Raw genomic sequence first — 26,338 nt, 5'->3', positions numbered from 1 at the left:
AAGAGGCTCCTCATGATCAGGTGGCCTGCAGCAGACTCTGACCACCAGCCATCCTTTATTGGCCCCATCCTTATTTTTAACCCACAGGCTCTCTACCTGTTCCTGAATGTTTCTGAGAGGGAGCTCCTCGCAGTCAGTCTATCCACTCCTTAACACAGAGGGCAGCTCCTTCAGCCCTCCCACCTTGTCTACCCCTTCTAAAAGGTTTAATGCCTTCCACGATGGTGTTCCAGTTATGTGAATCATCCCACGATGATTGCCACAATGGCAGTAAGATCTAAGTTTTCCAAGCGCACCACAGTTGCCAACTATTCCCCATGCTGCGGGCCTTTCAGGTACAGAGGCCTTTCAGGTGGGCTTCTGGACACACTACCTTTCCAGAGGAGCCCTCCCACAAACCTCTAGGACAGATGTGAGGTTTTTCCATGCTGCTTCCTGAAGTGACAGTGTTCCCTGGCTCTTCCCTGTCACTCAGCGGTACACCCCCTTCCCTCATCAGCTCTGCAGCAAAGCCCTCGTCATGAGCCCAGCTGGCTTGCTCTCCTGTATATTCTTGCTCCTCCTGATTGCATCCCATCCCACATCACCATTCCCAGTCTGCTCAAGGTGCTACCTCGATCATGGAAGCCACAGCCTCGGCCGTGACACCGTTCGCACAACCAGCCGAGCAGAGACGAGGAGCAGCCCTCCTCACCCTGCTCGTACTTATCCCCTGCCGCTCTGAAGCCCGCTCATCGCCTTCTCCTGGCCGGACCCCAGGACAGGGCTGGCCGGCTGGCCGCACAACCGTGTGACACCAGGCGTCAATTTCCCCTCTGACCACCGAACACACCTCAGCTTGGCGGCCGTCTCTCTCAGCCTGGTCAGCTGCTCCAGAAGACCATCCGGCTCGGCACATCGGCAGCCTTAGGGGTCCGCCCCGCCGCCCAACTGCCCTCCGTGCAACACGCGCCAACCGCCGCGCCGCGCCGCGCCCTGTTCGCCCGCCCTGCTCGCGCCGCATACGGGTCGCCGCGCCCCCTGCTGGCCGCCACCGTACGCGCAGGGGGCGATCCCGCCGCTGCCCCCGGCTCTGCCCCCGGCTCTGCCCCGCCGCGTCAGAACGCCGCTGTCACGAGGAGGGCAGCGGGTCCCGGCGGCCGCTCCTCGACGGGAGCTGCCCCTCAGCCCGCTGAGGCGGTGCCGTGCTTCGGGGCGGGACGCGTCCGCCCCAGAGCAGCGTGCCTCGCCGAAAGGGCCGTTTGTGGCGGTTGAATGATTCCGGATTATCCAAGCACATCGAAACGGCATTCTTATCCCAGGAGCCATCTTGTTCTTCCGAACGGCTGTTTACCGTGCCCTCTGTGCATTCTCTCAGGAGCAGGCTGAGGGGTTGGTGCAGGCCTCCCAGCCCCGTGAGCTGCTCCAAATGACCTTCAGTGTTTTAGAGAATGCAGCACTAAGTGACAGAATCCTTCACACCACAGAGAAATCCCAGAAAGGCGGAATCACAGACTATGTGCAATCCACACAGCATTTGAGCTCTTCTCATACACTATGCAATTTTCTTTAACAAAACGCTGCCCAGCATCCCAGAGGCATGACAGAGAGCTCCTGAAGGAGTTCATCCACGTCCTCCCCTGGCTCTGAATCCATTGCTCCTTCCAGATTTCCCGATCTCCGCCTGAGATCTCTAGCATGAGCTTCTCCAAGTCATCTTCTGCAGAGAAGGGCGCTTTCTCTGCCCCAGTAACGCACAGCTGCTGTGTCTTTGCCGCCACTTGTGGAGAAGCTGAAGCGGACCTCGAGTCCTCTGACTGTGCCACAGGCTCTGCCCAGCATCCCAGAGGCATGTCAGAGTTCCTGAAAGAGTTCATCCACATCCGTCCCTGGATCCAAATCCACTCCTCGTTCCAGATCTCCTCCTGAGAGCTCCAGCATGAGATTCTCCAAGTCGTCATCTGCAGAGAAGGGCGCTGGCACTGTGGCCAGCAGGGCTGGCTGAATGGCCTGTGCCAGATGCAGGAGGACCCTGATGGGAGGCAAGTCAGTCCTACCGAAGCGCAGTGTGAGGCCTCTGAGACACGGCTGCATCTCCTGCAGCAAGGCTGCCTCAACAGCTGCACACATGCACAGGAAGCCCACAGCAATGCTCTGTGCCACAAGCCCCTCCCCAAGCCACTGACAGAGATCTTCCCCGTCTCTTGTTGGAGCCACCACAGCAGGGCTCCCAGGTACTTTTTTCCAAGTACACGACACGTTAGAAATGGATAAGTTCCAGTATCCAACCAGAGTCGTGATGAAATTCCTCTTACAAACTAACAATAAAAGCAAAAGCATTACCTGTACGCTACTGGAAATTCCAGTACTGCTTCCTCTGATCCACTGTAAAAGAAACCTCTTGGCCAAGTTTTGTTTGGCTGAGCGGTCAGTGCTACCGCGGGTGTGTTTCACCAGACAGAAGGGCAAGCAGATGTGGCTGACATCCGTGTGCATTGGTCCTGGCCAGCAAGACGGGATGAGAGTTTGGCCCTGAGCACCATCACAGCCTGAGCTCCATGCAGAAAGCTGTTGCTTTTGGTGCAGCAATTTGCATTTCCTACAGCGAAAGCAGAGCAGAAGAGTCGTAGCAAAGCTGGTGGTGATGGGGTCACGTAGGCCACAGACTGCAGATGCGCATCTTTTTGTACCAAAATAAAGAAGGTCTTTGTGTTGGTGCTGAAGGAAGCCACCTCGAGTTAGGGACCTTAACTACGGCCAGCAGGGAAACAGGGCAGGGGAATGAATGTGTTTCTTCTAAGAGCTTGACTTTTTGTGCTGGCTCTTACAGCTTCACTTTGCCAGACACAGAGCAAGTACGCTTTGTATCTAGTTTTCACCCGGAACCTTTTTCTTGGTAGGCAACTTGTCTGCCTTTTGCTTCTCTTGCTCTGATTGCCTATGTTTTCTTACAGCCATGGCTCGGAAGAACGTTGAGATATGAACTGCCAGGTAAGGTCTGGCTTGTGGCTGAAGGAAAGAATCAGTTTGTGCTGGTATCCGTCACTCCTGCCCACAAGCAGAAACAATGGAAAAGAGAGTCAGCTCATTGAGTAAGGAAGGAAGAAGAGGATGAGGAAGGCTACTCCATAGCAGGCTCATCACAAGAGCAGGAGGAAGAGGCAGAGGTTATACATGAGCCAGTAGCAACCTAATGCCAGTCCCGACAGGAGCTGTGAGATACGCAGAAAAAAGTTCAGCCATCGTCCAGGTGAACCCATTGTCACCTGGCTGCTCACATGCTGGGATGATGGGGCCAACAGCCTGGATTGAGTGGGCATGGAAGTCAGGCAGCTGGGTTGCCTCTCTAGGGAGGAGGTACTGTCCAAGCGGTTGCAAAACCGGGAAAATCTCTCCCACTCTGGATGTGACTCCTGCCAGCTGAGAAGGAAAGGTGTCCCTACAGGTAGGATGCTACACGTCAGCCAGGCAAGAGAAACAGCATGGAAAGAGGTATCCCCTATCTCCAGCAGTGCTGGAGGCAGTGCATAAGATTAGCCTGAACAACCACCACAAAATCCAGATAGCATCAACTGCACGCAATCCGTGTGGCAAAAAGTGGCACGGAATGCACCATCACCAAATGCCAGCTCACTGGTAGCAATGACCTGGAAAGATGGAGAAGAACAAATGGTGGATGGACTGGCTGGCCGAGCAAGCCAGCAAGATGAAGAAAGTCTCTCCTCCTCCCCATCAACCAGCATTTCAGCCGAGGAGAAGCTTTCCCAAGGGGTCCAGCAATTCAATGGGAATATACCCTTGTCTCCACCTGCATGGACAAGACTCTCTCCTACACTATATACGGTGGGTACACACACACCACATGCCACCCTGAGGTCCTGCTTGCGTGACAGTGGGGACACAGTGAAGCAGTGGGATAGAAATATGAATAAAAGAAGCAGTACTAGAAGGGCCCTGCCTCGAGTCAGGTGGAGGAAAGCGAAAATCAGACTAATTGGATTACATCGATTAGATGGTCTAGCATGTCAGAAGCACAGGAGCGTAATGCGATAGAGGACACTGGTGCACAGGATACTCCGATGCCACCAAGACAGAAAGGGGCAGAACCCACCTGAATTACTGGAGTGAAGGAGGGATCCCCGCAGCTAGCTGGAAAAGTCATAAAAGCCTCCAAAATTTGAGAAAATAGTTAAGAAATAGTTGCAAAGCATCAGCAAGAAAAAGTACAGCCTCAGAGTATATATAAAAATAATTTATTAATTTTTTCTTAACATGGCAGAATTACGGATAGTAATATAGAGATTATGGGTGGATTGTGACAGGAGAAGGGGGAACGGTTTCAAACTGAGACAGGGGAGGTTTATGTTAGATATTAGGAGGAAGTTTTTCACCCAGAGGGTGGTGACACACTGGAACAGGCTGCCCCAGGGAGGTTGTGGATGCCCCATCCCTGGAGGCCTTCAAGACCAGGCTGGATGTGGCTCTGGGCAGCCTGCTCTAGTGGTGGGCGACCCTGCACGTAGCAGGGGGGTTGAATCGAGATGATCTTTGTGGTCATTTTTGACCCAGGCCACTCTGTGGGTCTATGATTCTATGAAAATACTATTCGGTTACGCTCTCAATCATGTCAGAGAGTTCTTGAAGGAGTTCATCCACATCCTTCTCAGGCTCTGAATCCACTGCTTGTTCCAGATCTCCGCCTGAGAGCTCCAGCATGAGCTTCTCCAAGTCATCCTCTGCAGAGAAGGGCGCTTTCCCGGCCGCGGTGGAGCACAGCTGCTGTGTCTTTGCCGCCGCTTGTGGAGAAGCTGAAGCGGAGCTCGAGTCCTCTGACTGTGCCACAGGCTCTGCCCAGCATCCCAGAGGCGTGTCACAGAGCTCCCGAAGGAGTTCATCCACATCCGCCCCTGGCTCCAAATCCACCACGCCTTCCCGATCTCCTCCTGAGAGCTCCAGCATGAGCTTCTCCAAGTCATCCTCTGCAGAGAAGGGCGCTTTCCCGGCCGCGCTGGAGCACAGCTGCTGTGTCCTTGCTGTAACTTCAGGAGAGGCTGAAGCGGAGCTCGAGCCTTCTGACTGTGACACTGACTCTGCCCAGCATCCCAGATGCAGGCCAGGACTTGGGAGAACAAGGAAGAGAAAAATCAGTACCTGACATTTCTGGACTGGAGAAGCATTTTCTTCAGACCAGCTCTAAAATCTGTGGTTAACCTTCCCTACAACTCCTACCAATATGGGAGTTGTCATTCCTTAAACCTGGGGCTACCGTTAAGGTCCAGTCCAAAAGCAGGCACAATTTTCAGTGCGGGAATTGATCTGTGGAGACAGAGCAGTTGGGGCCTAGCAAGCATGGTCCAATTTTTGTAGCCAGAGGCACTTTGCCACCTTCATTAGTTTGACGGTAATAATGTTCGGAAGTCAACCTCCACAGATATGTGTTCACTACTTCCGTTCTCTTTCTCATGACGTGCTCAGCAGAGATCGATTGCCAGTCCAGGAGTCTGATCCATCCCTTCTCTTTGTTCTCCTAGCAGTGCTGTCATAGTCTCTGCTTCTTGAGGTGGCACTGAAAAGCATAGCTGGCCACTCCTTGTTTATCACTTTGCAAGGAACTGGAAGGACTTCACCTCATCTTCACTAAGGCGTTCAGAGAATCCATGAGGTCTCTGGAACACTGTACCAACTTGCAGCACGTTAACAATCTAAATGCACATTCCTGCTAGCAGCTGGGACGTTATTTCTGATGACAAATTTCTCTGACGGTCGTTGGCACCAATTATATCAAACCCCTCAGTTTTCCTAGGCATGGAAGCACTTACAGTTCATGAAAAACATTGCGACTAAGGAAAAAAACAAGTAGTGGTCATCACCTGTCTGGGAGTGTGCCTGCTGCAGGTGTGGTCACCACTGTGTCCTCTGGCCGGGCTGGAGCAGCAGCCTAGGGGGAAACAAGACAGCACAAGTGATGCACAGGGAAACATTCCTGAGCAGCTTCTTCCTCCATGCCACCTCCCATCCCCTCTGGCACTGCTGAACCTTAATCCAAAGGCAGAGCCCCAGTGCTCCCAAAGAAAGTTCAGATTCCCTTCAAGGTTACTAAGGACCTCCAGTGTTTTAGAGAACACAGCACTAACTGACCAAATCCTTCACACCACAGAGGAATCCCAGTAGGGCGGAATCACAGAGTACTACGTGAACGCCGCCGTTCCTCTAATGAACAGTGGAAGGTTACTGCAGGAATCCTGCAGGCAGCTCGCGCCTACCAGGGACAGAGGAGGCCTGTAGATGTTTGAGTCTTCCACCGTTTCCCCAAGAGAAATGTCAAGCTTCCCTATCACTACGACTGGGGATCCACGACAGCTTCAGCCACGGTCCTTACCACAGCTGCACGTTTAGCTGGAGGCTCCTCCGTGCCAGCAGCGGTGGCACTCACAGCACAGCGACCCATCTCAGCTGCCTTGCGCTTCCGTGCAGGTGCACAGACAGCTTCAGGAACAGATGTGCTGGATTCCACGTGTGTCATTTCTTCTTTTGCGGGTGCTTTAAGAGAAACAAACCAAATCTCGTTGTTCAGCAGCAGAAAGGAAGAACCCTGACTACCTCTCTTTCCTCCATGGGTTTATTTCCACATGTGCAATACTGAGAGAAAGGCTACAGTGTGCAATCCACACAGCATTTGAGCTCTTCTCAGCCATTCCACATTTCTTTCTTTCTTTCTTTCTTTGCAAAGCAAATCTAACCTTAGCAATGAGATGTTTGATCCCCCGCTCTTTTGGACAGAAACGGGCCCTTACTGTAGGGAGTCGATACATGCTTTAGAAAGATACATGCTTGAGAAAGACTTTGTAGCCTTAAACTTGTTCATCCTCAGCACAAGCAGCAAACCCAGTGCAAACTCAATTTGCTGATAGGGGTAGCGTTTCCCCAGGGAGGTACTAAAGCAACTTCTTACCTCTTAGCTTTGGGATCCTGATCAATCTCCTCCGTGCTGGGGCAGGTGCAGGTGGTGCTGGAGGAGCTGGCACGCTTTCGTCCCTCTGTTGAATCTGCAGAGCTTTCTCCCTCCTGATTTCTTCCAGGGTTTTAATATGGATTTCTTCTAAAGGCTTGACTTTTTGCACTGGCTCTTCCAACTTCACTTGGCCAGCAACAGATGGAGTGAGGATGCTCTGTATCTTGTTTTCACCCAGAAGCCTTCTCTTGGTAGGCAACTCATCTGCATTTGGCTTCCCTTCTTCTGACTGCCTACGTTTTCTTAGAGGCTGGGCTTGGGAGAAAGCTGAGATGCAAACTGCCTGGGAAGGTCTTGTCTCTCTGCCTTGCTCTTCCGTGTCACACTGCCCTGCAGCCGGGAGCCGAGCTGGAGTTCCGCCTTGTCGATTCGCTTTCTCCTGGCGGATTTCTTCCAGTGTTTCCACGTGGATTTCTGCCATAGATTTAGCAGCCTTCTCTGGTGTCGCTGAGAAACAAGAAGCACCAAGATATAAAGAGAGTCCAACAATACTTCCAGTCTCCAAGATGTGTCACAATACTAAGGAGAACCACTCTGTGGTGTTCACAGAAATGCATCTGAGGACAGTGTCATTCTGCAAATCATTTTCCTCTCCTGAGCCGCTTGTTCCATTCTGAAGACCAGCCCCCTCCAGAGAGAGCTGCTACACAAAATCGCAAACCTATCCTGTTCCTTTCTGACTGCGTCTCTCCATTAGCATCTCAGACTCCTGCTCCTGGCAGTGGATCTGTTCTACCTGTGCCTAAGTGCACTGCACCCTGGGAGGGTTCACAGAAGATGCACGAGTGGAAAAACACCACATCCCCAGACCAGATTTCTGATAACAGCCATCAGAAGAGTTTCAGCACTCCAGGAAAACAGAACCAGGTTGCTTTTTTTTTTTTTTTCCCCACCCTTTCAAATCTATTTTTAGAGCTGTATGGAAGTGCTCTTAAATGAATGGAAGTAAGTCAGATAACATATAGAATGTCCAGTTACTGTCTGTCCGTGTGCTGGTCTGTACGGAGGACAATCCTAGTCTCTCCTTCCCAGAGCTGGGGACTAGCACTCCAAAACTGAATGGAACAAAGGACACAGGCTGCATCAATGCCAACTTTGGGGTCGCATTTCAAAACAGAATGGCAGAGGGAACTTCAAATCCCAGGGCTTAAGAGCTCAAGCAACATGCCAAGAGAAGAATTGCGGGAAAGAAGAAGCACAAAGCCTAAGTAGAACATCTGTGCATCAAATTCCAATGCCCGCTGAGTACCTGGAGTATTCTTTGGTGCTTCATCAACCTCCAGCTTCTTATCCAGACTTTCAACAAGGCTGCGCTTCACCGCGATGCCACTCCCGTCAGCTTCAGACCAAGAGAAAACAAGGAATACTTGAAGAGCAGCTCTTTGGAGGACAATGTCAGAACAGCCCACCACAGTCTTCCAATTCCCAAGCATATTTTATTACATGTGCCCCTTAGCTGTTGGCTATTATTTTGCCATTTCCGCAGCCGACGCAGAACTGCAATTTTCCTCTCTCATACATCAGAAATGCCCTTCATGCCGTCATATTTGGATGAAGGCACCCCAACGCTACTTTACAAGAAGTTCTTACCTTCGGAGGCTTTCCGTTTTCTCCACATCTCACCACATCGATTCAATCGAATCTTAAAAAAACAAACAACAAAAAAGCACAGCCTGAGAATTGACCATGATATTAGGTTTCATTCTTGGAACCAAAGACAGAATCTAAGAGGTTACTAAGTGGACCAAAGAGCAGCAAGCATCCTCCTACTCAACCCCTCCCTCTTTAGCACTGAAGAAAAGCAAGAAAAACAAAGCAACAGACACCCAAGCATACCTTGCGAGATGCGGAGTGAGAAGGGGAATAAGAACCATCTCCCTGATTGGCCATGCCGGAGAAATTCCTAGAACAAGTTCAGGTTCTCAAGGATCTCTCCACAGGGACTGCTGCCACTCCTGGAAAAAGCCGCCTTCGCTCCTTCTTGGAATGGAAGCCTTCTCCTGGCTTGATCAGGGAAATAAAGTAACCCTAAAGAAAGTATCAAGAGGTGAAAAATAATGAGCAAGAAGCATTTTCCCTGCCTTCTTCTGGTGCTCGATTAGCTTCTCGAGGGGGGAAATGCCCTGACGTCAGCTGCGTACAGGAACTGTCGCAACGCTCAAGCAACCTTCAGTAGAACTTGGAAGCAAGAACTGGGAACACGCGTCCAACTCCCACAGCCAACAGTGCTCCCTCAGCAGAGGGCTGGCGCAGCCACGGGACAGGCACATCCACTGCCCTGCACAGCGCCTCTGTGGCGGTAGGGCGCATGCGTGTCACCAGAGCACACAGTGCTGTGCTTGGTGACGTCACAGAAGAGTCAGTGCCCCCAGCTGAGTGCCTGGCTTGCCACCACCGTTACTGGTGTGAGCTTTTATTAAGCGTATGCTGGATAAGGCAGAACATGCGAGCCATGGATCAGTAAAGAAAACGTTCCACACCACGGAAGCAACCATGCATGCTTTGAGACAGCCCGTTCAATAAAGATGAGCTCAGGTGGAGGCCAGTCCCAAATCACTGACGGTTGATTTTTAGGTAGCACCTGTTTATGATGGGATGGCTTTCCCTTAATCCATAACTCCTTCTTTCTTCTATTTGAACCGGGAGGACCTGCTCTCCTGTTGTCTCTGTCTTTTTCCTCCTTGGTGGCTGCCCAGGCTCAGGGAATGAATCCCTGCCAGAGGAAGGCTGCTGCTACAGCTGCTGTGCCGTGCCTGCTCTTGGGGAAGAGGGGCATTCTGGGAGAATACGCTCTCTTTCTTTCTTTCTTTCTGAAATCAGTGCTCTTACGGCATCTGAAAAGGAACCAAATACCCCTGGCCCCAATCATTTGGAAGGGTGCAGTGTGAGCTGGCACGGGCAGCGCAAGGACCTTTTCCCCATCCGGGCTTTTCTCCTGAAACACCTTCCAGCACCCATCCAGCAACCAATTCAACTCACCTGTTCAGCCCGCTCAGTCTAAGGTGCATCCAGCTCACGTCCACAGCACAGCGCTGCTTCTGACGTGACCTCGCAGCGTTATCTCTGCAAAGGAAGGCCCAGAGCTCAGTCTGCGAGTGCAGCACGCACGGCAGAGCACCAGGACTGGTAACAAGCTGTAGGCCAGGCCTTCCCATTCCAGCCAACGATTGTGACCCAAGCAACCGTATGCATCCCTTCCGTGCTTTCATCATAAACGGAGGAAAGACACACCTACTCGGTCCCAGTTTGAAGAAAGAAACACAGAGAACACCCAAGCGTGTCATTTTAAGCTGACCAGAGGAGAAATGCAGGTGACCCCTGTGCAGCCAGGTCGGGTCACCCTCTCACTCTGGCACTGCACGATCAGACCCAGTGAGGCCTTACCTACTCCCCCTTATTAAGCCACGTTGGTTTTTTGTGGTTTTTTTTCTTTTTTCCTTTTTTTTCCAAGTACATGACGTGTTAGGTGTGGATAAGTTCCAGTATCCAACCAGAGTTGTGATGAAATTCCTCTTACAAACTAACAATAAAAACAAATCTGCTGAGAGTACTAAACTGGGAGGAGCTGCTGACTCTTGTGTCAAGAGTGGAAAAGCCCTGCTGAGAGATCTGGACAAATTAGAGAGCTGGGCAGTCTCCAGCCACATGAAGTTTAACAAGAGCAAGAGCTGGATTCGGCACTGGGGAAAGGGAACCCTGGATACACACATAGCGCTGCACGATCAGACCCCAGTGAGGCCTTACCTCCTTGCTGCCTCCAGCTGGGACGTGCACAGGAGTTGGGAGGATTTCAGCTTTGGGAAAATCCGCAGGCTTTTAGCTAAGTCAGTCCTGTGGCTCTTCTGAGGACGGACACCTGCTTCTCGGGAAGCCAACTGGGCAAAGGCAGAAGAGTTGGTGCTCTGTCTGCCTGCTGGTAACGCCCACAAGATCTCAGTGAGATTTCCTGAGTGTGGTCTACCTGAGAATATTTCAAGAATAAATTGCATCAAAGTAACTTTTTTTCCATTTCCCAATTTTCTTTACTTTTCTGCTTTCAGAATAAGCAATATCCACAGCCTCTAAACTCATAGTGATCCAGAGCTATGCCTGATGAAATCTGAATATGTAGTAATAGCCTTTTTTTTTTTTTTTTTCTTTTCCAGAGAGTTTAGGGCAGTCTTCATCCCAGCCCCTCCCATCTGCCATTCTTCTCATCACTCACCTGGGACTTTCATTGCTCCTCCTATACTCTCAGCTTTTCCCACACAAGGCTAGCACTGGATGTTTCTGCACTGGGGAAGCATTCTACCGTTTTGTGTGGTGATGGAGATGGGAATGAGTGGTGGGTTAAAAACTATAAGAAAACAGAGATGATTCAAGGAAACACTGGAGAAGGAAAACTCTGCCATGGAAGTCAGTTAAAAATAAAAAATCTCACTTCCACTGCTCCAAAGATGTAGCAGTCCCACGGCAACTTTCACCAGGCAGCTTGAGCGTGTGACACCCTCATGACGTCTGGAAAGCCCTTCTCAGAGATGCTCCGCGGGCCTGGCAGGACACCTGGAGCCATTGCTGCAGAGCTGGGAGCTCCAGAGAGCTGGACCATGGCCTGCAGGGAGGGATGTAGCCAAAAGGCAGCATCCAGCCTTGAGGGCAAGAGTGAGCTGCCCACAGCATGAGCTCTGGGGACTCGATGCAAGACTGGGTCGAGCCCAAAGGCTTATAGTAGATGGGGTTACACCAAGCTGGCAGCCAGTCACCAGCGGGGTTCCCGAGAGGGGAACTTTAGGGCCAGTTCTCTTTGATGTCTTCAGAAACAACTCGGATGTAGGACTAGAAGGAGCTTTGAGCAAATCTGCTGAGAGTACTAAACTGGGAGGAGCTGCTGACTCTTGTGTCAAGAGTGGAAAAGCCCTGCTGAGAGATCTGGACAAATTAGAGAGCTGGGCAGTCTCCAGCCACATGAAGTTTAACAAGAGCAAGAGCTGGATTCGGCACTGGGGAAAGGGAACCCTGGATACACACATAGCGCTGCACGATCAGACCCCAGTGAGGCCTTACCTCCTTGCTGCCTCCAGCTGGGACGTGCACAGGAGTTGGAAGGATTTCAGCTTGGGAAAAATCAGCAAGCTTTTAGCTAAGTCAGTCCTGTGGCTCTTCCGAGGACAGACACCTGCTTCAGCCACTGGGGCTGTACTTCTTGCAGTTTTTGTGGCTTCCTGCTGCTGTCCTTCTTGCAGGTCAGCAGGCTGTGTTCCCACTGGCACTCTATTCAATGCAAAGTACTGGAACCCTTCCTCTAAGTGAAGAGCAGCGGGGGCACAGCTCCAGATGGCACGGGAACATTGGAGGCAGAGGGGCGGCAGCCTCCCATGCTGCCTTCCAGGTGTACAGCCATGTGTGACGCAGCCCAGATCGATGCACCTGAAGTTTGGAAGAAGAAAAAGGGAGTGGGGGCATTCCAGTTTTTAGTTACATAACATATTCATTGCCTTCTAGTGAAATGTTGCATTGTACAGACTGTTAGGGCACATCCACCTAATCCAGAGGGGCTGGGTGTGTTGTGATTCTAAGCGCTTCAAAATTTACAGAGGAAGTTCTAGATCAGTTGCAGCACACCTTCCCAGGGCAACAGCAAAGGTCCCTTGAGCAGGAGAGCTGTCAGTGAAGCTGAGCAGTCTGTTTGGGAACAGTCTGTCACTTTGTGCCCAGTTCTTTAGATTGTGTGGGAGAATGTGAAGCTTTTATTTTCCTGTTCGTGCTGTAGTGAATTTACGGAACATTTCTGTTGTCTAAATATTCTATATAATGTCGTCGTTTGATGAAAGCACTGATTATTGCCTCACTGTTGCAATGATTTGAAATTCCTTCAGCGATTCTTCTGAGGAATGCAAAATTAAAGGGGCTCCTGACCTGGGAAACACAAGAGACGGGAGAAGCTAAGACTTACTAATGAAAGCACAGAAAGCTAGAAAACAAGATCCCAAGACCTGCATTCCTAACACTGACCTGCGGTACGATGTTGGGAAAGTCATGTAAGCCTCGTTTTATTAGGAAGAAAGGTACTGTCAGGCATCAACTGTTTTTAAAGCTGCTTTGAAACTGCCAACAACCGGACGTTGAGTACTTATTCCTGTTTCTCACAAGGACAAATTCCAAATACTATCAAGCAGCGTACTTCTTCCTACTGTCAGCACAGCAAAGACTTACTGTACATTACTTGATACTTGTGCGGAACGTAGAGTTGCTTGAGGGGACCACAGCACCACATTTTCCTGTGCAAGACATTGTAAAACTGTTGCATGGTTGCACTAAACGTGAAAATTAAAGTGAATGTGTTATTCGTTAACAGGTTTGTGCTCTACGAACAAACCAAAAACTGAGCAACTTACTAAACTCAGGAACCAGAAGCAAGGATCCCAACTGCTGCACTTCCTTCTGTAGTGCTGAGATACCCAGCAGAAATGCCTTTCTGTGAAGTGATGGAACGGACGGCCTCCAGAGGGCCTCCCAGCTTCCGGACTCTCCAATTCCACGTGGTGCTCTGCACTTCCCAGACGTGAGCAAAAACAACCGCTGTCCTCCCAGGCACAGCGCCCTGGCCATCATGAGGCAGCTGCTCTCAGGATTTTCTACAACAGAAAAACAGGACTTAAATTGGAACAGTCAGCAATGTTTACTGTACTGAAGAGAGAGGATATAGCTACGAAGTAGCAGTTTATTTGCTCAGAAGGGCAAGTAGCCGTGTACTCAGAGGACATATGTGGCAAGTAGCAGTGTACTTAAATGGATGTATTTGGAAGGGGAAGCAACAGCAGAAGTGCAACAACTCTCACTTCTGTTAAACGCTGCTGCAGCGCTGAAGAAAACGTAGTGACTTGATCTCTCATCATTGCAAGCAGGGCACTGAAGGGAAAAAAAAAGTGACACAACTCACTCTGTTTCTTGGCAGAATACAAAGGACGAGGAAATTAGCCTTGCTACAGTGATAGATACTGCTGTACAGGGTAACACTAAATGCCACCACCACCAAGAACTGGAGCATTTGTTGGCTGTTACGTGTACGAAGCACCGCCCACCTACAAGATCTCTAAGCCATAAGTGAGCTCACTTACAGGCAAGGCATTAAATAAAAGAACAGCCTACTACTTAAGATCTCTACCATAACATTGGACTTAACAGTCACTCATTTAAGTCAGCAGGCCATCAGATTGGTCAGGCAAGGCTTTCCCTTTGTGAAGCCATCCTAGCTGTCTTGGATCACCCGCTCGTTCCTCGTGTGCTTTAACACATCTTCCAGGAGGACCTGATCCGTGACTGATCTTCCAAGGCACAGAGCTAAGGCTCGGCAGTCTGTCGCTCCTCAGCTTCTCCTTCCTCCCTTTCTTGTAAATGGGAGGGATGTTTTCACCTTTCCGGTCCCCGGGAACTTTGCTTGACAGCCACAACTTCTCCAATATGATGGAGAGCGGCTCAGCAACCACATCAGCCAGCTCCCCTAAGACCTTGGAATGCACATCATCTGGCCCCACGGACTTGTACACATTCAGTCTCACGAGGTAGTCCTTCTCTTGTTCTGCCCTTACAGTGGGGGTAGTTTGCTCCCACAGCTCCCACCCGGAGGTTTACGTTCAGGGATCTGAGAATCCTGGCTGCCAGCGATGACTGAAGGCAAAGAATACACTGAGTACCTCAGCCTTCTCCATAGCTGCTACAGCCCACTTTCCTCTCTCATTTAGCAGAGGAGGTATGCTTTCTTTTGCCTGTCTCTTCTGACCTGCGTACCTGTAGATTCCCCTCTTGTTGTCTTCCACATCCCTCGCCAAGTTCAGTTCCATCTGTGCCTTGGCTTTCCTAATCCCATCCACGCAAGTCTGGACAGCACCTCTGTATTCTCCCCAGGTGACGTGCCCTTGCTTCCACTGTCTGTACTTGCCCTTCTTTTCCCTCCGTTGGACCAGCAGGCCCTTGCCAAGCCACGCCGCTTTCCTACCTCCCCTGCCTGCTTTCTTATTCTGAGGGATGGAAAGCTCTTGCTCTCAGAAAGGCATCTTGAAAGAGTAGACAGCTTTGCTCCCCTACCTTGCCTCTAAGGACTTCTCCAGGAGTCTCCAAGATTGCTCACAGGTCACCGTGCTGTCTTGACAGCAGATATTCAGGTGATTGAAATCCCCCATCAGGATGAGAGCCCGCGAGCATGAAGGTTCAAGCAGCTGATGCAGGAAGGCCCCATCAAGAGGCTCCTCATGATCAGGTGGCCTGCAGCAGACTCTGACCACCAGCCATCCTTTATTGGCCCCATCCTTATTTTTAACCCACAGGCTCTCTACCTGTTCCTGAATGTTTCTGAGAGGGAGCTCCTCGCAGTCAGTCTATCCACTCCTTAACACAGAGGGCAGCTCCTTCAGCCCTCCCACCTTGTCTACCCCTTCTAAAAGGTTTAATGCCTTCCACGATGGTGTTCCAGTTATGTGAATCATCCCACGATGATTGCCACAATGGCAGTAAGATCTAAGTTTTCCAAGCGCACCACAGTTGCCAACTATTCCCCATGCTGCGGGCCTTTCAGGTACAGAGGCCTTTCAGGTGGGCTTCTGGACACACTACCTTTCCAGAGGAGCCCTCCCACAAACCTCTAGGACAGATGTGAGGTTTTTCCATGCTGCTTCCTGAAGTGACAGTGTTCCCTGGCTCTTCCCTGTCACTCAGCGGTACACCCCCTTCCCTCATCAGCTCTGCAGCAAAGCCCTCGTCATGAGCCCAGCTGGCTTGCTCTCCTGTATATTCTTGCTCCTCCTGATTGCATCCCATCCCACATCACCATTCCCAGTCTGCTCAAGGTGCTACCTCGATCATGGAAGCCACAGCCTCGGCCGTGACACCGTTCGCACAACCAGCCGAGCAGAGACGAGGAGCAGCCCTCCTCACCCTGCTCGTACTTATCCCCTGCCGCTCTGAAGCCCGCTCATCGCCTTCTCCTGGCCGGACCCCAGGACAGGGCTGGCCGGCTGGCCGCACAACCGTGTGACACCAGGCGTCAATTTCCCCTCTGACCACCGAACACACCTCAGCTTGGCGGCCGTCTCTCTCAGCCTGGTCAGCTGCTCCAGAAGACCATCCGGCTCGGCACATCGGCAGCCTTAGGGGTCCGCCCCGCCGCCCAACTGCCCTCCGTGCAACACGCGCCAACCGCCGCGCCGCGCCGCGCCCTGTTCGCCCGCCCTGCTCGCGCCGCATACGGGTCGCCGCGCCCCCTGCTGGCCGCCACCGTACGCGCAGGGGGCGATCCCGCCGCTGCCCCCGGCTCTGCCCCCGGCTCTGCCCCGCCGCGTCAGAACGCCGCTGTCACGAGGAGGGCAGCGGGTCCCGGCGGCCGCTCCTCGACGGGAGCTGCCCCTCAGCCCGCTGAGGCGGTGCCGTGCTTCGGGGCGGGACGCGTCCGCCCCAGAGCAGCGTGCCTCGCCGAAAGGGCCGTTTGTGGCGGTTGAATGATTCCGGATTATCCAAGCACATCGAAACGGCATTCTTATCCCAGGAGCCATCTTGTTCTTCCGAACGGCTGTTTACCGTGCCCTCTGTGCATTCTCTCAGGAGCAGGCTGAGGGGTTGGTGCAGGCCTCCCAGCCCCGTGAGCTGCTCCAAATGACCTTCAGTGTTTTAGAGAATGCAGCACTAAGTGACAGAATCCTTCACACCACAGAGAAATCCCAGAAAGGCGGAATCACAGACTATGTGCAATCCACACAGCATTTGAGCTCTTCTCATACACTATGCAATTTTCTTTAACAAAACGCTGCCCAGCATCCCAGAGGCATGACAGAGAGCTCCTGAAGGAGTTCATCCACGTCCTCCCCTGGCTCTGAATCCATTGCTCCTTCCAGATTTCCCGATCTCCGCCTGAGATCTCTAGCATGAGCTTCTCCAAGTCATCTTCTGCAGAGAAGGGCGCTTTCTCTGCCCCAGTAACGCACAGCTGCTGTGTCTTTGCCGCCACTTGTGGAGAAGCTGAAGCGGACCTCGAGTCCTCTGACTGTGCCACAGGCTCTGCCCAGCATCCCAGAGGCATGTCAGAGTTCCTGAAAGAGTTCATCCACATCCGTCCCTGGATCCAAATCCACTCCTCGTTCCAGATCTCCTCCTGAGAGCTCCAGCATGAGATTCTCCAAGTCGTCATCTGCAGAGAAGGGCGCTGGCACTGTGGCCAGCAGGGCTGGCTGAATGGCCTGTGCCAGATGCAGGAGGACCCTGATGGGAGGCAAGTCAGTCCTACCGAAGCGCAGTGTGAGGCCTCTGAGACACGGCTGCATCTCCTGCAGCAAGGCTGCCTCAACAGCTGCACACATGCACAGGAAGCCCACAGCAATGCTCTGTGCCACAAGCCCCTCCCCAAGCCACTGACAGAGATCTTCCCCGTCTCTTGTTGGAGCCACCACAGCAGGGCTCCCAGGTACTTTTTTCCAAGTACACGACACGTTAGAAATGGATAAGTTCCAGTATCCAACCAGAGTCGTGATGAAATTCCTCTTACAAACTAACAATAAAAGCAAAAGCATTACCTGTACGCTACTGGAAATTCCAGTACTGCTTCCTCTGATCCACTGTAAAAGAAACCTCTTGGCCAAGTTTTGTTTGGCTGAGCGGTCAGTGCTACCGCGGGTGTGTTTCACCAGACAGAAGGGCAAGCAGATGTGGCTGACATCCGTGTGCATTGGTCCTGGCCAGCAAGACGGGATGAGAGTTTGGCCCTGAGCACCATCACAGCCTGAGCTCCATGCAGAAAGCTGTTGCTTTTGGTGCAGCAATTTGCATTTCCTACAGCGAAAGCAGAGCAGAAGAGTCGTAGCAAAGCTGGTGGTGATGGGGTCACGTAGGCCACAGACTGCAGATGCGCATCTTTTTGTACCAAAATAAAGAAGGTCTTTGTGTTGGTGCTGAAGGAAGCCACCTCGAGTTAGGGACCTTAACTACGGCCAGCAGGGAAACAGGGCAGGGGAATGAATGTGTTTCTTCTAAGAGCTTGACTTTTTGTGCTGGCTCTTACAGCTTCACTTTGCCAGACACAGAGCAAGTACGCTTTGTATCTAGTTTTCACCCGGAACCTTTTTCTTGGTAGGCAACTTGTCTGCCTTTTGCTTCTCTTGCTCTGATTGCCTATGTTTTCTTACAGCCATGGCTCGGAAGAACGTTGAGATATGAACTGCCAGGTAAGGTCTGGCTTGTGGCTGAAGGAAAGAATCAGTTTGTGCTGGTATCCGTCACTCCTGCCCACAAGCAGAAACAATGGAAAAGAGAGTCAGCTCATTGAGTAAGGAAGGAAGAAGAGGATGAGGAAGGCTACTCCATAGCAGGCTCATCACAAGAGCAGGAGGAAGAGGCAGAGGTTATACATGAGCCAGTAGCAACCTAATGCCAGTCCCGACAGGAGCTGTGAGATACGCAGAAAAAAGTTCAGCCATCGTCCAGGTGAACCCATTGTCACCTGGCTGCTCACATGCTGGGATGATGGGGCCAACAGCCTGGATTGAGTGGGCATGGAAGTCAGGCAGCTGGGTTGCCTCTCTAGGGAGGAGGTACTGTCCAAGCGGTTGCAAAACCGGGAAAATCTCTCCCACTCTGGATGTGACTCCTGCCAGCTGAGAAGGAAAGGTGTCCCTACAGGTAGGATGCTACACGTCAGCCAGGCAAGAGAAACAGCATGGAAAGAGGTATCCCCTATCTCCAGCAGTGCTGGAGGCAGTGCATAAGATTAGCCTGAACAACCACCACAAAATCCAGATAGCATCAACTGCACGCAATCCGTGTGGCAAAAAGTGGCACGGAATGCACCATCACCAAATGCCAGCTCACTGGTAGCAATGACCTGGAAAGATGGAGAAGAACAAATGGTGGATGGACTGGCTGGCCGAGCAAGCCAGCAAGATGAAGAAAGTCTCTCCTCCTCCCCATCAACCAGCATTTCAGCCGAGGAGAAGCTTTCCCAAGGGGTCCAGCAATTCAATGGGAATATACCCTTGTCTCCACCTGCATGGACAAGACTCTCTCCTACACTATATACGGTGGGTACACACACACCACATGCCACCCTGAGGTCCTGCTTGCGTGACAGTGGGGACACAGTGAAGCAGTGGGATAGAAATATGAATAAAAGAAGCAGTACTAGAAGGGCCCTGCCTCGAGTCAGGTGGAGGAAAGCGAAAATCAGACTAATTGGATTACATCGATTAGATGGTCTAGCATGTCAGAAGCACAGGAGCGTAATGCGATAGAGGACACTGGTGCACAGGATACTCCGATGCCACCAAGACAGAAAGGGGCAGAACCCACCTGAATTACTGGAGTGAAGGAGGGATCCCCGCAGCTAGCTGGAAAAGTCATAAAAGCCTCCAAAATTTGAGAAAATAGTTAAGAAATAGTTGCAAAGCATCAGCAAGAAAAAGTACAGCCTCAGAGTATATATAAAAATAATTTATTAATTTTTTCTTAACATGGCAGAATTACGGATAGTAATATAGAGATTATGGGTGGATTGTGACAGGAGAAGGGGGAACGGTTTCAAACTGAGACAGGGGAGGTTTATGTTAGATATTAGGAGGAAGTTTTTCACCCAGAGGGTGGTGACACACTGGAACAGGCTGCCCCAGGGAGGTTGTGGATGCCCCATCCCTGGAGGCCTTCAAGACCAGGCTGGATGTGGCTCTGGGCAGCCTGCTCTAGTGGTGGGCGACCCTGCACGTAGCAGGGGGGTTGAATCGAGATGATCTTTGTGGTCATTTTTGACCCAGGCCACTCTGTGGGTCTATGATTCTATGAAAATACTATTCGGTTACGCTCTCAATCATGTCAGAGAGTTCTTGAAGGAGTTCATCCACATCCTTCTCAGGCTCTGAATCCACTGCTTGTTCCAGATCTCCGCCTGAGAGCTCCAGCATGAGCTTCTCCAAGTCATCCTCTGCAGAGAAGGGCGCTTTCCCGGCCGCGGTGGAGCACAGCTGCTGTGTCTTTGCCGCCGCTTGTGGAGAAGCTGAAGCGGAGCTCGAGTCCTCTGACTGTGCCACAGGCTCTGCCCAGCATCCCAGAGGCGTGTCACAGAGCTCCCGAAGGAGTTCATCCACATCCGCCCCTGGCTCCAAATCCACCACGCCTTCCCGATCTCCTCCTGAGAGCTCCAGCATGAGCTTCTCCAAGTCATCCTCTGCAGAGAAGGGCGCTTTCCCGGCCGCGCTGGAGCACAGCTGCTGTGTCCTTGCTGTAACTTCAGGAGAGGCTGAAGCGGAGCTCGAGCCTTCTGACTGTGACACTGACTCTGCCCAGCATCCCAGATGCAGGCCAGGACTTGGGAGAACAAGGAAGAGAAAAATCAGTACCTGACATTTCTGGACTGGAGAAGCATTTTCTTCAGACCAGCTCTAAAATCTGTGGTTAACCTTCCCTACAACTCCTACCAATATGGGAGTTGTCATTCCTTAAACCTGGGGCTACCGTTAAGGTCCAGTCCAAAAGCAGGCACAATTTTCAGTGCGGGAATTGATCTGTGGAGACAGAGCAGTTGGGGCCTAGCAAGCATGGTCCAATTTTTGTAGCCAGAGGCACTTTGCCACCTTCATTAGTTTGACGGTAATAATGTTCGGAAGTCAACCTCCACAGATATGTGTTCACTACTTCCGTTCTCTTTCTCATGACGTGCTCAGCAGAGATCGATTGCCAGTCCAGGAGTCTGATCCATCCCTTCTCTTTGTTCTCCTAGCAGTGCTGTCATAGTCTCTGCTTCTTGAGGTGGCACTGAAAAGCATAGCTGGCCACTCCTTGTTTATCACTTTGCAAGGAACTGGAAGGACTTCACCTCATCTTCACTAAGGCGTTCAGAGAATCCATGAGGTCTCTGGAACACTGTACCAACTTGCAGCACGTTAACAATCTAAATGCACATTCCTGCTAGCAGCTGGGACGTTATTTCTGATGACAAATTTCTCTGACGGTCGTTGGCACCAATTATATCAAACCCCTCAGTTTTCCTAGGCATGGAAGCACTTACAGTTCATGAAAAACATTGCGACTAAGGAAAAAAACAAGTAGTGGTCATCACCTGTCTGGGAGTGTGCCTGCTGCAGGTGTGGTCACCACTGTGTCCTCTGGCCGGGCTGGAGCAGCAGCCTAGGGGGAAACAAGACAGCACAAGTGATGCACAGGGAAACATTCCTGAGCAGCTTCTTCCTCCATGCCACCTCCCATCCCCTCTGGCACTGCTGAACCTTAATCCAAAGGCAGAGCCCCAGTGCTCCCAAAGAAAGTTCAGATTCCCTTCAAGGTTACTAAGGACCTCCAGTGTTTTAGAGAACACAGCACTAACTGACCAAATCCTTCACACCACAGAGGAATCCCAGTAGGGCGGAATCACAGAGTACTACGTGAACGCCGCCGTTCCTCTAATGAACAGTGGAAGGTTACTGCAGGAATCCTGCAGGCAGCTCGCGCCTACCAGGGACAGAGGAGGCCTGTAGATGTTTGAGTCTTCCACCGTTTCCCCAAGAGAAATGTCAAGCTTCCCTATCACTACGACTGGGGATCCACGACAGCTTCAGCCACGGTCCTTACCACAGCTGCACGTTTAGCTGGAGGCTCCTCCGTGCCAGCAGCGGTGGCACTCACAGCACAGCGACCCATCTCAGCTGCCTTGCGCTTCCGTGCAGGTGCACAGACAGCTTCAGGAACAGATGTGCTGGATTCCACGTGTGTCATTTCTTCTTTTGCGGGTGCTTTAAGAGAAACAAACCAAATCTCGTTGTTCAGCAGCAGAAAGGAAGAACCCTGACTACCTCTCTTTCCTCCATGGGTTTATTTCCACATGTGCAATACTGAGAGAAAGGCTACAGTGTGCAATCCACACAGCATTTGAGCTCTTCTCAGCCATTCCACATTTCTTTCTTTCTTTCTTTCTTTGCAAAGCAAATCTAACCTTAGCAATGAGATGTTTGATCCCCCGCTCTTTTGGACAGAAACGGGCCCTTACTGTAGGGAGTCGATACATGCTTTAGAAAGATACATGCTTGAGAAAGACTTTGTAGCCTTAAACTTGTTCATCCTCAGCACAAGCAGCAAACCCAGTGCAAACTCAATTTGCTGATAGGGGTAGCGTTTCCCCAGGGAGGTACTAAAGCAACTTCTTACCTCTTAGCTTTGGGATCCTGATCAATCTCCTCCGTGCTGGGGCAGGTGCAGGTGGTGCTGGAGGAGCTGGCACGCTTTCGTCCCTCTGTTGAATCTGCAGAGCTTTCTCCCTCCTGATTTCTTCCAGGGTTTTAATATGGATTTCTTCTAAAGGCTTGACTTTTTGCACTGGCTCTTCCAACTTCACTTGGCCAGCAACAGATGGAGTGAGGATGCTCTGTATCTTGTTTTCACCCAGAAGCCTTCTCTTGGTAGGCAACTCATCTGCATTTGGCTTCCCTTCTTCTGACTGCCTACGTTTTCTTAGAGGCTGGGCTTGGGAGAAAGCTGAGATGCAAACTGCCTGGGAAGGTCTTGTCTCTCTGCCTTGCTCTTCCGTGTCACACTGCCCTGCAGCCGGGAGCCGAGCTGGAGTTCCGCCTTGTCGATTCGCTTTCTCCTGGCGGATTTCTTCCAGTGTTTCCACGTGGATTTCTGCCATAGATTTAGCAGCCTTCTCTGGTGTCGCTGAGAAACAAGAAGCACCAAGATATAAAGAGAGTCCAACAATACTTCCAGTCTCCAAGATGTGTCACAATACTAAGGAGAACCACTCTGTGGTGTTCACAGAAATGCATCTGAGGACAGTGTCATTCTGCAAATCATTTTCCTCTCCTGAGCCGCTTGTTCCATTCTGAAGACCAGCCCCCTCCAGAGAGAGCTGCTACACAAAATCGCAAACCTATCCTGTTCCTTTCTGACTGCGTCTCTCCATTAGCATCTCAGACTCCTGCTCCTGGCAGTGGATCTGTTCTACCTGTGCCTAAGTGCACTGCACCCTGGGAGGGTTCACAGAAGATGCACGAGTGGAAAAACACCACATCCCCAGACCAGATTTCTGATAACAGCCATCAGAAGAGTTTCAGCACTCCAGGAAAACAGAACCAGGTTGCTTTTTTTTTTTTTTTCCCCACCCTTTCAAATCTATTTTTAGAGCTGTATGGAAGTGCTCTTAAATGAATGGAAGTAAGTCAGATAACATATAGAATGTCCAGTTACTGTCTGTCCGTGTGCTGGTCTGTACGGAGGACAATCCTAGTCTCTCCTTCCCAGAGCTGGGGACTAGCACTCCAAAACTGAATGGAACAAAGGACACAGGCTGCATCAATGCCAACTTTGGGGTCGCATTTCAAAACAGAATGGCAGAGGGAACTTCAAATCCCAGGGCTTAAGAGCTCAAGCAACATGCCAAGAGAAGAATTGCGGGAAAGAAGAAGCACAAAGCCTAAGTAGAACATCTGTGCATCAAATTCCAATGCCCGCTGAGTACCTGGAGTATTCTTTGGTGCTTCATCAACCTCCAGCTTCTTATCCAGACTTTCAACAAGGCTGCGCTTCACCGCGATGCCACTCCCGTCAGCTTCAGACCAAGAGAAAACAAGGAATACTTGAAGAGCAGCTCTTTGGAGGACAATGTCAGAACAGCCCACCACAGTCTTCCAATTCCCAAGCATATTTTATTACATGTGCCCCTTAGCTGTTGGCTATTATTTTGCCATTTCCGCAGCCGACGCAGAACTGCAATTTTCCTCTCTCATACATCAGAAATGCCCTTCATGCCGTCATATTTGGATGAAGGCACCCCAACGCTACTTTACAAGAAGTTCTTACCTTCGGAGGCTTTCCGTTTTCTCCACATCTCACCACATCGATTCAATCGAATCTTAAAAAAACAAACAACAAAAAAGCACAGCCTGAGAATTGACCATGATATTAGGTTTCATTCTTGGAACCAAAGACAGAATCTAAGAGGTTACTAAGTGGACCAAAGAGCAGCAAGCATCCTCCTACTCAACCCCTCCCTCTTTAGCACTGAAGAAAAGCAAGAAAAACAAAGCAACAGACACCCAAGCATACCTTGCGAGATGCGGAGTGAGAAGGGGAATAAGAACCATCTCCCTGATTGGCCATGCCGGAGAAATTCCTAGAACAAGTTCAGGTTCTCAAGGATCTCTCCACAGGGACTGCTGCCACTCCTGGAAAAAGCCGCCTTCGCTCCTTCTTGGAATGGAAGCCTTCTCCTGGCTTGATCAGGGAAATAAAGTAACCCTAAAGAAAGTATCAAGAGGTGAAAAATAATGAGCAAGAAGCATTTTCCCTGCCTTCTTCTGGTGCTCGATTAGCTTCTCGAGGGGGGAAATGCCCTGACGTCAGCTGCGTACAGGAACTGTCGCAACGCTCAAGCAACCTTCAGTAGAACTTGGAAGCAAGAACTGGGAACACGCGTCCAACTCCCACAGCCAACAGTGCTCCCTCAGCAGAGGGCTGGCGCAGCCACGGGACAGGCACATCCACTGCCCTGCACAGCGCCTCTGTGGCGGTAGGGCGCATGCGTGTCACCAGAGCACACAGTGCTGTGCTTGGTGACGTCACAGAAGAGTCAGTGCCCCCAGCTGAGTGCCTGGCTTGCCACCACCGTTACTGGTGTGAGCTTTTATTAAGCGTATGCTGGATAAGGCAGAACATGCGAGCCATGGATCAGTAAAGAAAACGTTCCACACCACGGAAGCAACCATGCATGCTTTGAGACAGCCCGTTCAATAAAGATGAGCTCAGGTGGAGGCCAGTCCCAAATCACTGACGGTTGATTTTTAGGTAGCACCTGTTTATGATGGGATGGCTTTCCCTTAATCCATAACTCCTTCTTTCTTCTATTTGAACCGGGAGGACCTGCTCTCCTGTTGTCTCTGTCTTTTTCCTCCTTGGTGGCTGCCCAGGCTCAGGGAATGAATCCCTGCCAGAGGAAGGCTGCTGCTACAGCTGCTGTGCCGTGCCTGCTCTTGGGGAAGAGGGGCATTCTGGGAGAATACGCTCTCTTTCTTTCTTTCTTTCTGAAATCAGTGCTCTTACGGCATCTGAAAAGGAACCAAATACCCCTGGCCCCAATCATTTGGAAGGGTGCAGTGTGAGCTGGCACGGGCAGCGCAAGGACCTTTTCCCCATCCGGGCTTTTCTCCTGAAACACCTTCCAGCACCCATCCAGCAACCAATTCAACTCACCTGTTCAGCCCGCTCAGTCTAAGGTGCATCCAGCTCACGTCCACAGCACAGCGCTGCTTCTGACGTGACCTCGCAGCGTTATCTCTGCAAAGGAAGGCCCAGAGCTCAGTCTGCGAGTGCAGCACGCACGGCAGAGCACCAGGACTGGTAACAAGCTGTAGGCCAGGCCTTCCCATTCCAGCCAACGATTGTGACCCAAGCAACCGTATGCATCCCTTCCGTGCTTTCATCATAAACGGAGGAAAGACACACCTACTCGGTCCCAGTTTGAAGAAAGAAACACAGAGAACACCCAAGCGTGTCATTTTAAGCTGACCAGAGGAGAAATGCAGGTGACCCCTGTGCAGCCAGGTCGGGTCACCCTCTCACTCTGGCACTGCACGATCAGACCCAGTGAGGCCTTACCTACTCCCCCTTATTAAGCCACGTTGGTTTTTTGTGGTTTTTTTTCTTTTTTCCTTTTTTTTCCAAGTACATGACGTGTTAGGTGTGGATAAGTTCCAGTATCCAACCAGAGTTGTGATGAAATTCCTCTTACAAACTAACAATAAAAACAAATCTGCTGAGAGTACTAAACTGGGAGGAGCTGCTGACTCTTGTGTCAAGAGTGGAAAAGCCCTGCTGAGAGATCTGGACAAATTAGAGAGCTGGGCAGTCTCCAGCCACATGAAGTTTAACAAGAGCAAGAGCTGGATTCGGCACTGGGGAAAGGGAACCCTGGATACACACATAGCGCTGCACGATCAGACCCCAGTGAGGCCTTACCTCCTTGCTGCCTCCAGCTGGGACGTGCACAGGAGTTGGGAGGATTTCAGCTTTGGGAAAATCCGCAGGCTTTTAGCTAAGTCAGTCCTGTGGCTCTTCTGAGGACGGACACCTGCTTCTCGGGAAGCCAACTGGGCAAAGGCAGAAGAGTTGGTGCTCTGTCTGCCTGCTGGTAACGCCCACAAGATCTCAGTGAGATTTCCTGAGTGTGGTCTACCTGAGAATATTTCAAGAATAAATTGCATCAAAGTAACTTTTTTTCCATTTCCCAATTTTCTTTACTTTTCTGCTTTCAGAATAAGCAATATCCACAGCCTCTAAACTCATAGTGATCCAGAGCTATGCCTGATGAAATCTGAATATGTAGTAATAGCCTTTTTTTTTTTTTTTTCTTTT

General features: G+C 51.0%; 2 protein-coding genes across 6 annotated transcripts; both read right to left on the bottom strand.

Annotated features, from left to right (window-relative positions):
* Window positions 1–4,229: 4,229 nt before the first annotated feature.
* LOC121111376 (zinc finger CCCH domain-containing protein 11A-like) lies at window positions 4,230–10,775 on the bottom strand. 3 transcript variants are annotated; one of them, XM_040705285.2, is made up of 8 exons: window positions 9,971–10,775; window positions 8,828–9,019; window positions 8,582–8,633; window positions 8,241–8,330; window positions 6,932–7,438; window positions 6,359–6,519; window positions 5,850–5,917; window positions 4,230–5,098 (listed from the first exon to the last, which is right to left on the bottom strand). In XM_040705285.2, the coding sequence occupies exons 2-8, from the start codon at window positions 8,879–8,881 to the stop codon at window positions 4,582–4,584; spliced, it is 1,449 nt and encodes a 482-aa protein (XP_040561219.1). In that variant the 5' UTR covers window positions 8,882–9,019; window positions 9,971–10,775; the 3' UTR covers window positions 4,230–4,581. The 3 variants fall into 3 exon arrangements, with proteins under 3 accessions (XP_040561219.1, XP_040561220.1, XP_040561218.1); XM_040705286.1 differs by lacking the exon at window positions 9,971–10,775 and adding an exon at window positions 9,133–9,557; XM_040705284.2 differs by lacking the exon at window positions 9,971–10,775 and having other exon boundaries at window positions 8,828–9,107.
* An 8,661-nt stretch (window positions 10,776–19,436) lies between these two features.
* LOC107056669 (zinc finger CCCH domain-containing protein 11A-like) lies at window positions 19,437–25,982 on the bottom strand. Of its 3 annotated transcripts, none has more exons than XM_040705283.2 (8): window positions 25,178–25,982; window positions 24,035–24,226; window positions 23,789–23,840; window positions 23,448–23,537; window positions 22,139–22,645; window positions 21,566–21,726; window positions 21,057–21,124; window positions 19,437–20,305 (listed from the first exon to the last, which is right to left on the bottom strand). In XM_040705283.2, exons 2-8 carry the CDS (start codon window positions 24,086–24,088, stop codon window positions 19,789–19,791), a joined length of 1,449 nt encoding a protein of 482 aa, XP_040561217.1. In that variant the 5' UTR covers window positions 24,089–24,226; window positions 25,178–25,982; the 3' UTR covers window positions 19,437–19,788. The 3 variants fall into 3 exon arrangements, with proteins under 3 accessions (XP_040561217.1, XP_025009009.2, XP_025009008.2); XM_025153241.2 differs by lacking the exon at window positions 25,178–25,982 and adding an exon at window positions 24,340–24,764; XM_025153240.3 differs by lacking the exon at window positions 25,178–25,982 and having other exon boundaries at window positions 24,035–24,314.
* Between the last annotated feature and the right edge of the window lie 356 nt (window positions 25,983–26,338).

Source organism: Gallus gallus, chromosome 8 (genome assembly GCF_016699485.2).
Source record: "Gallus gallus isolate bGalGal1 chromosome 8, bGalGal1.mat.broiler.GRCg7b, whole genome shotgun sequence".
Lineage (NCBI taxonomy): Eukaryota > Metazoa > Chordata > Aves > Galliformes > Phasianidae > Gallus > Gallus gallus.
Note: the sequence above shows the minus strand (reverse complement) of the source record. Positions and strands in the feature narration are given on the sequence as shown.

Bases quoted from the DNA above. Each gene is read 5' to 3' on its own strand.
- LOC121111376 (XM_040705285.2), bottom strand. From the start codon at position 8,881: ATGGCCAATCAGGGAGATGGTTCTTATTCCCCTTCTCACTCCGCATCT. The intron at 8,634-8,827 runs GTATGCTTGGGT...TGTTTTTTTAAG, and splicing joins CTCACTCCGCATCTCGCAAG to ATTCGATTGAATCGATGTGG. The intron at 5,099-5,849 runs GTGATGACCACT...TGTTCTCCCAAG, and splicing joins GCAGGCACACTCCCAGACAG to TCCTGGCCTGCATCTGGGAT.
- LOC107056669 (XM_040705283.2), bottom strand. From the start codon at position 24,088: ATGGCCAATCAGGGAGATGGTTCTTATTCCCCTTCTCACTCCGCATCT. The intron at 22,646-23,447 runs GTACTCAGCGGG...CTTGTTTCTCAG, and splicing joins AGCACCAAAGAATACTCCAG to CGACACCAGAGAAGGCTGCT. The intron at 21,727-22,138 runs GTAAGAAGTTGC...TTTCTCTTAAAG, and splicing joins CAGGATCCCAAAGCTAAGAG to CACCCGCAAAAGAAGAAATG.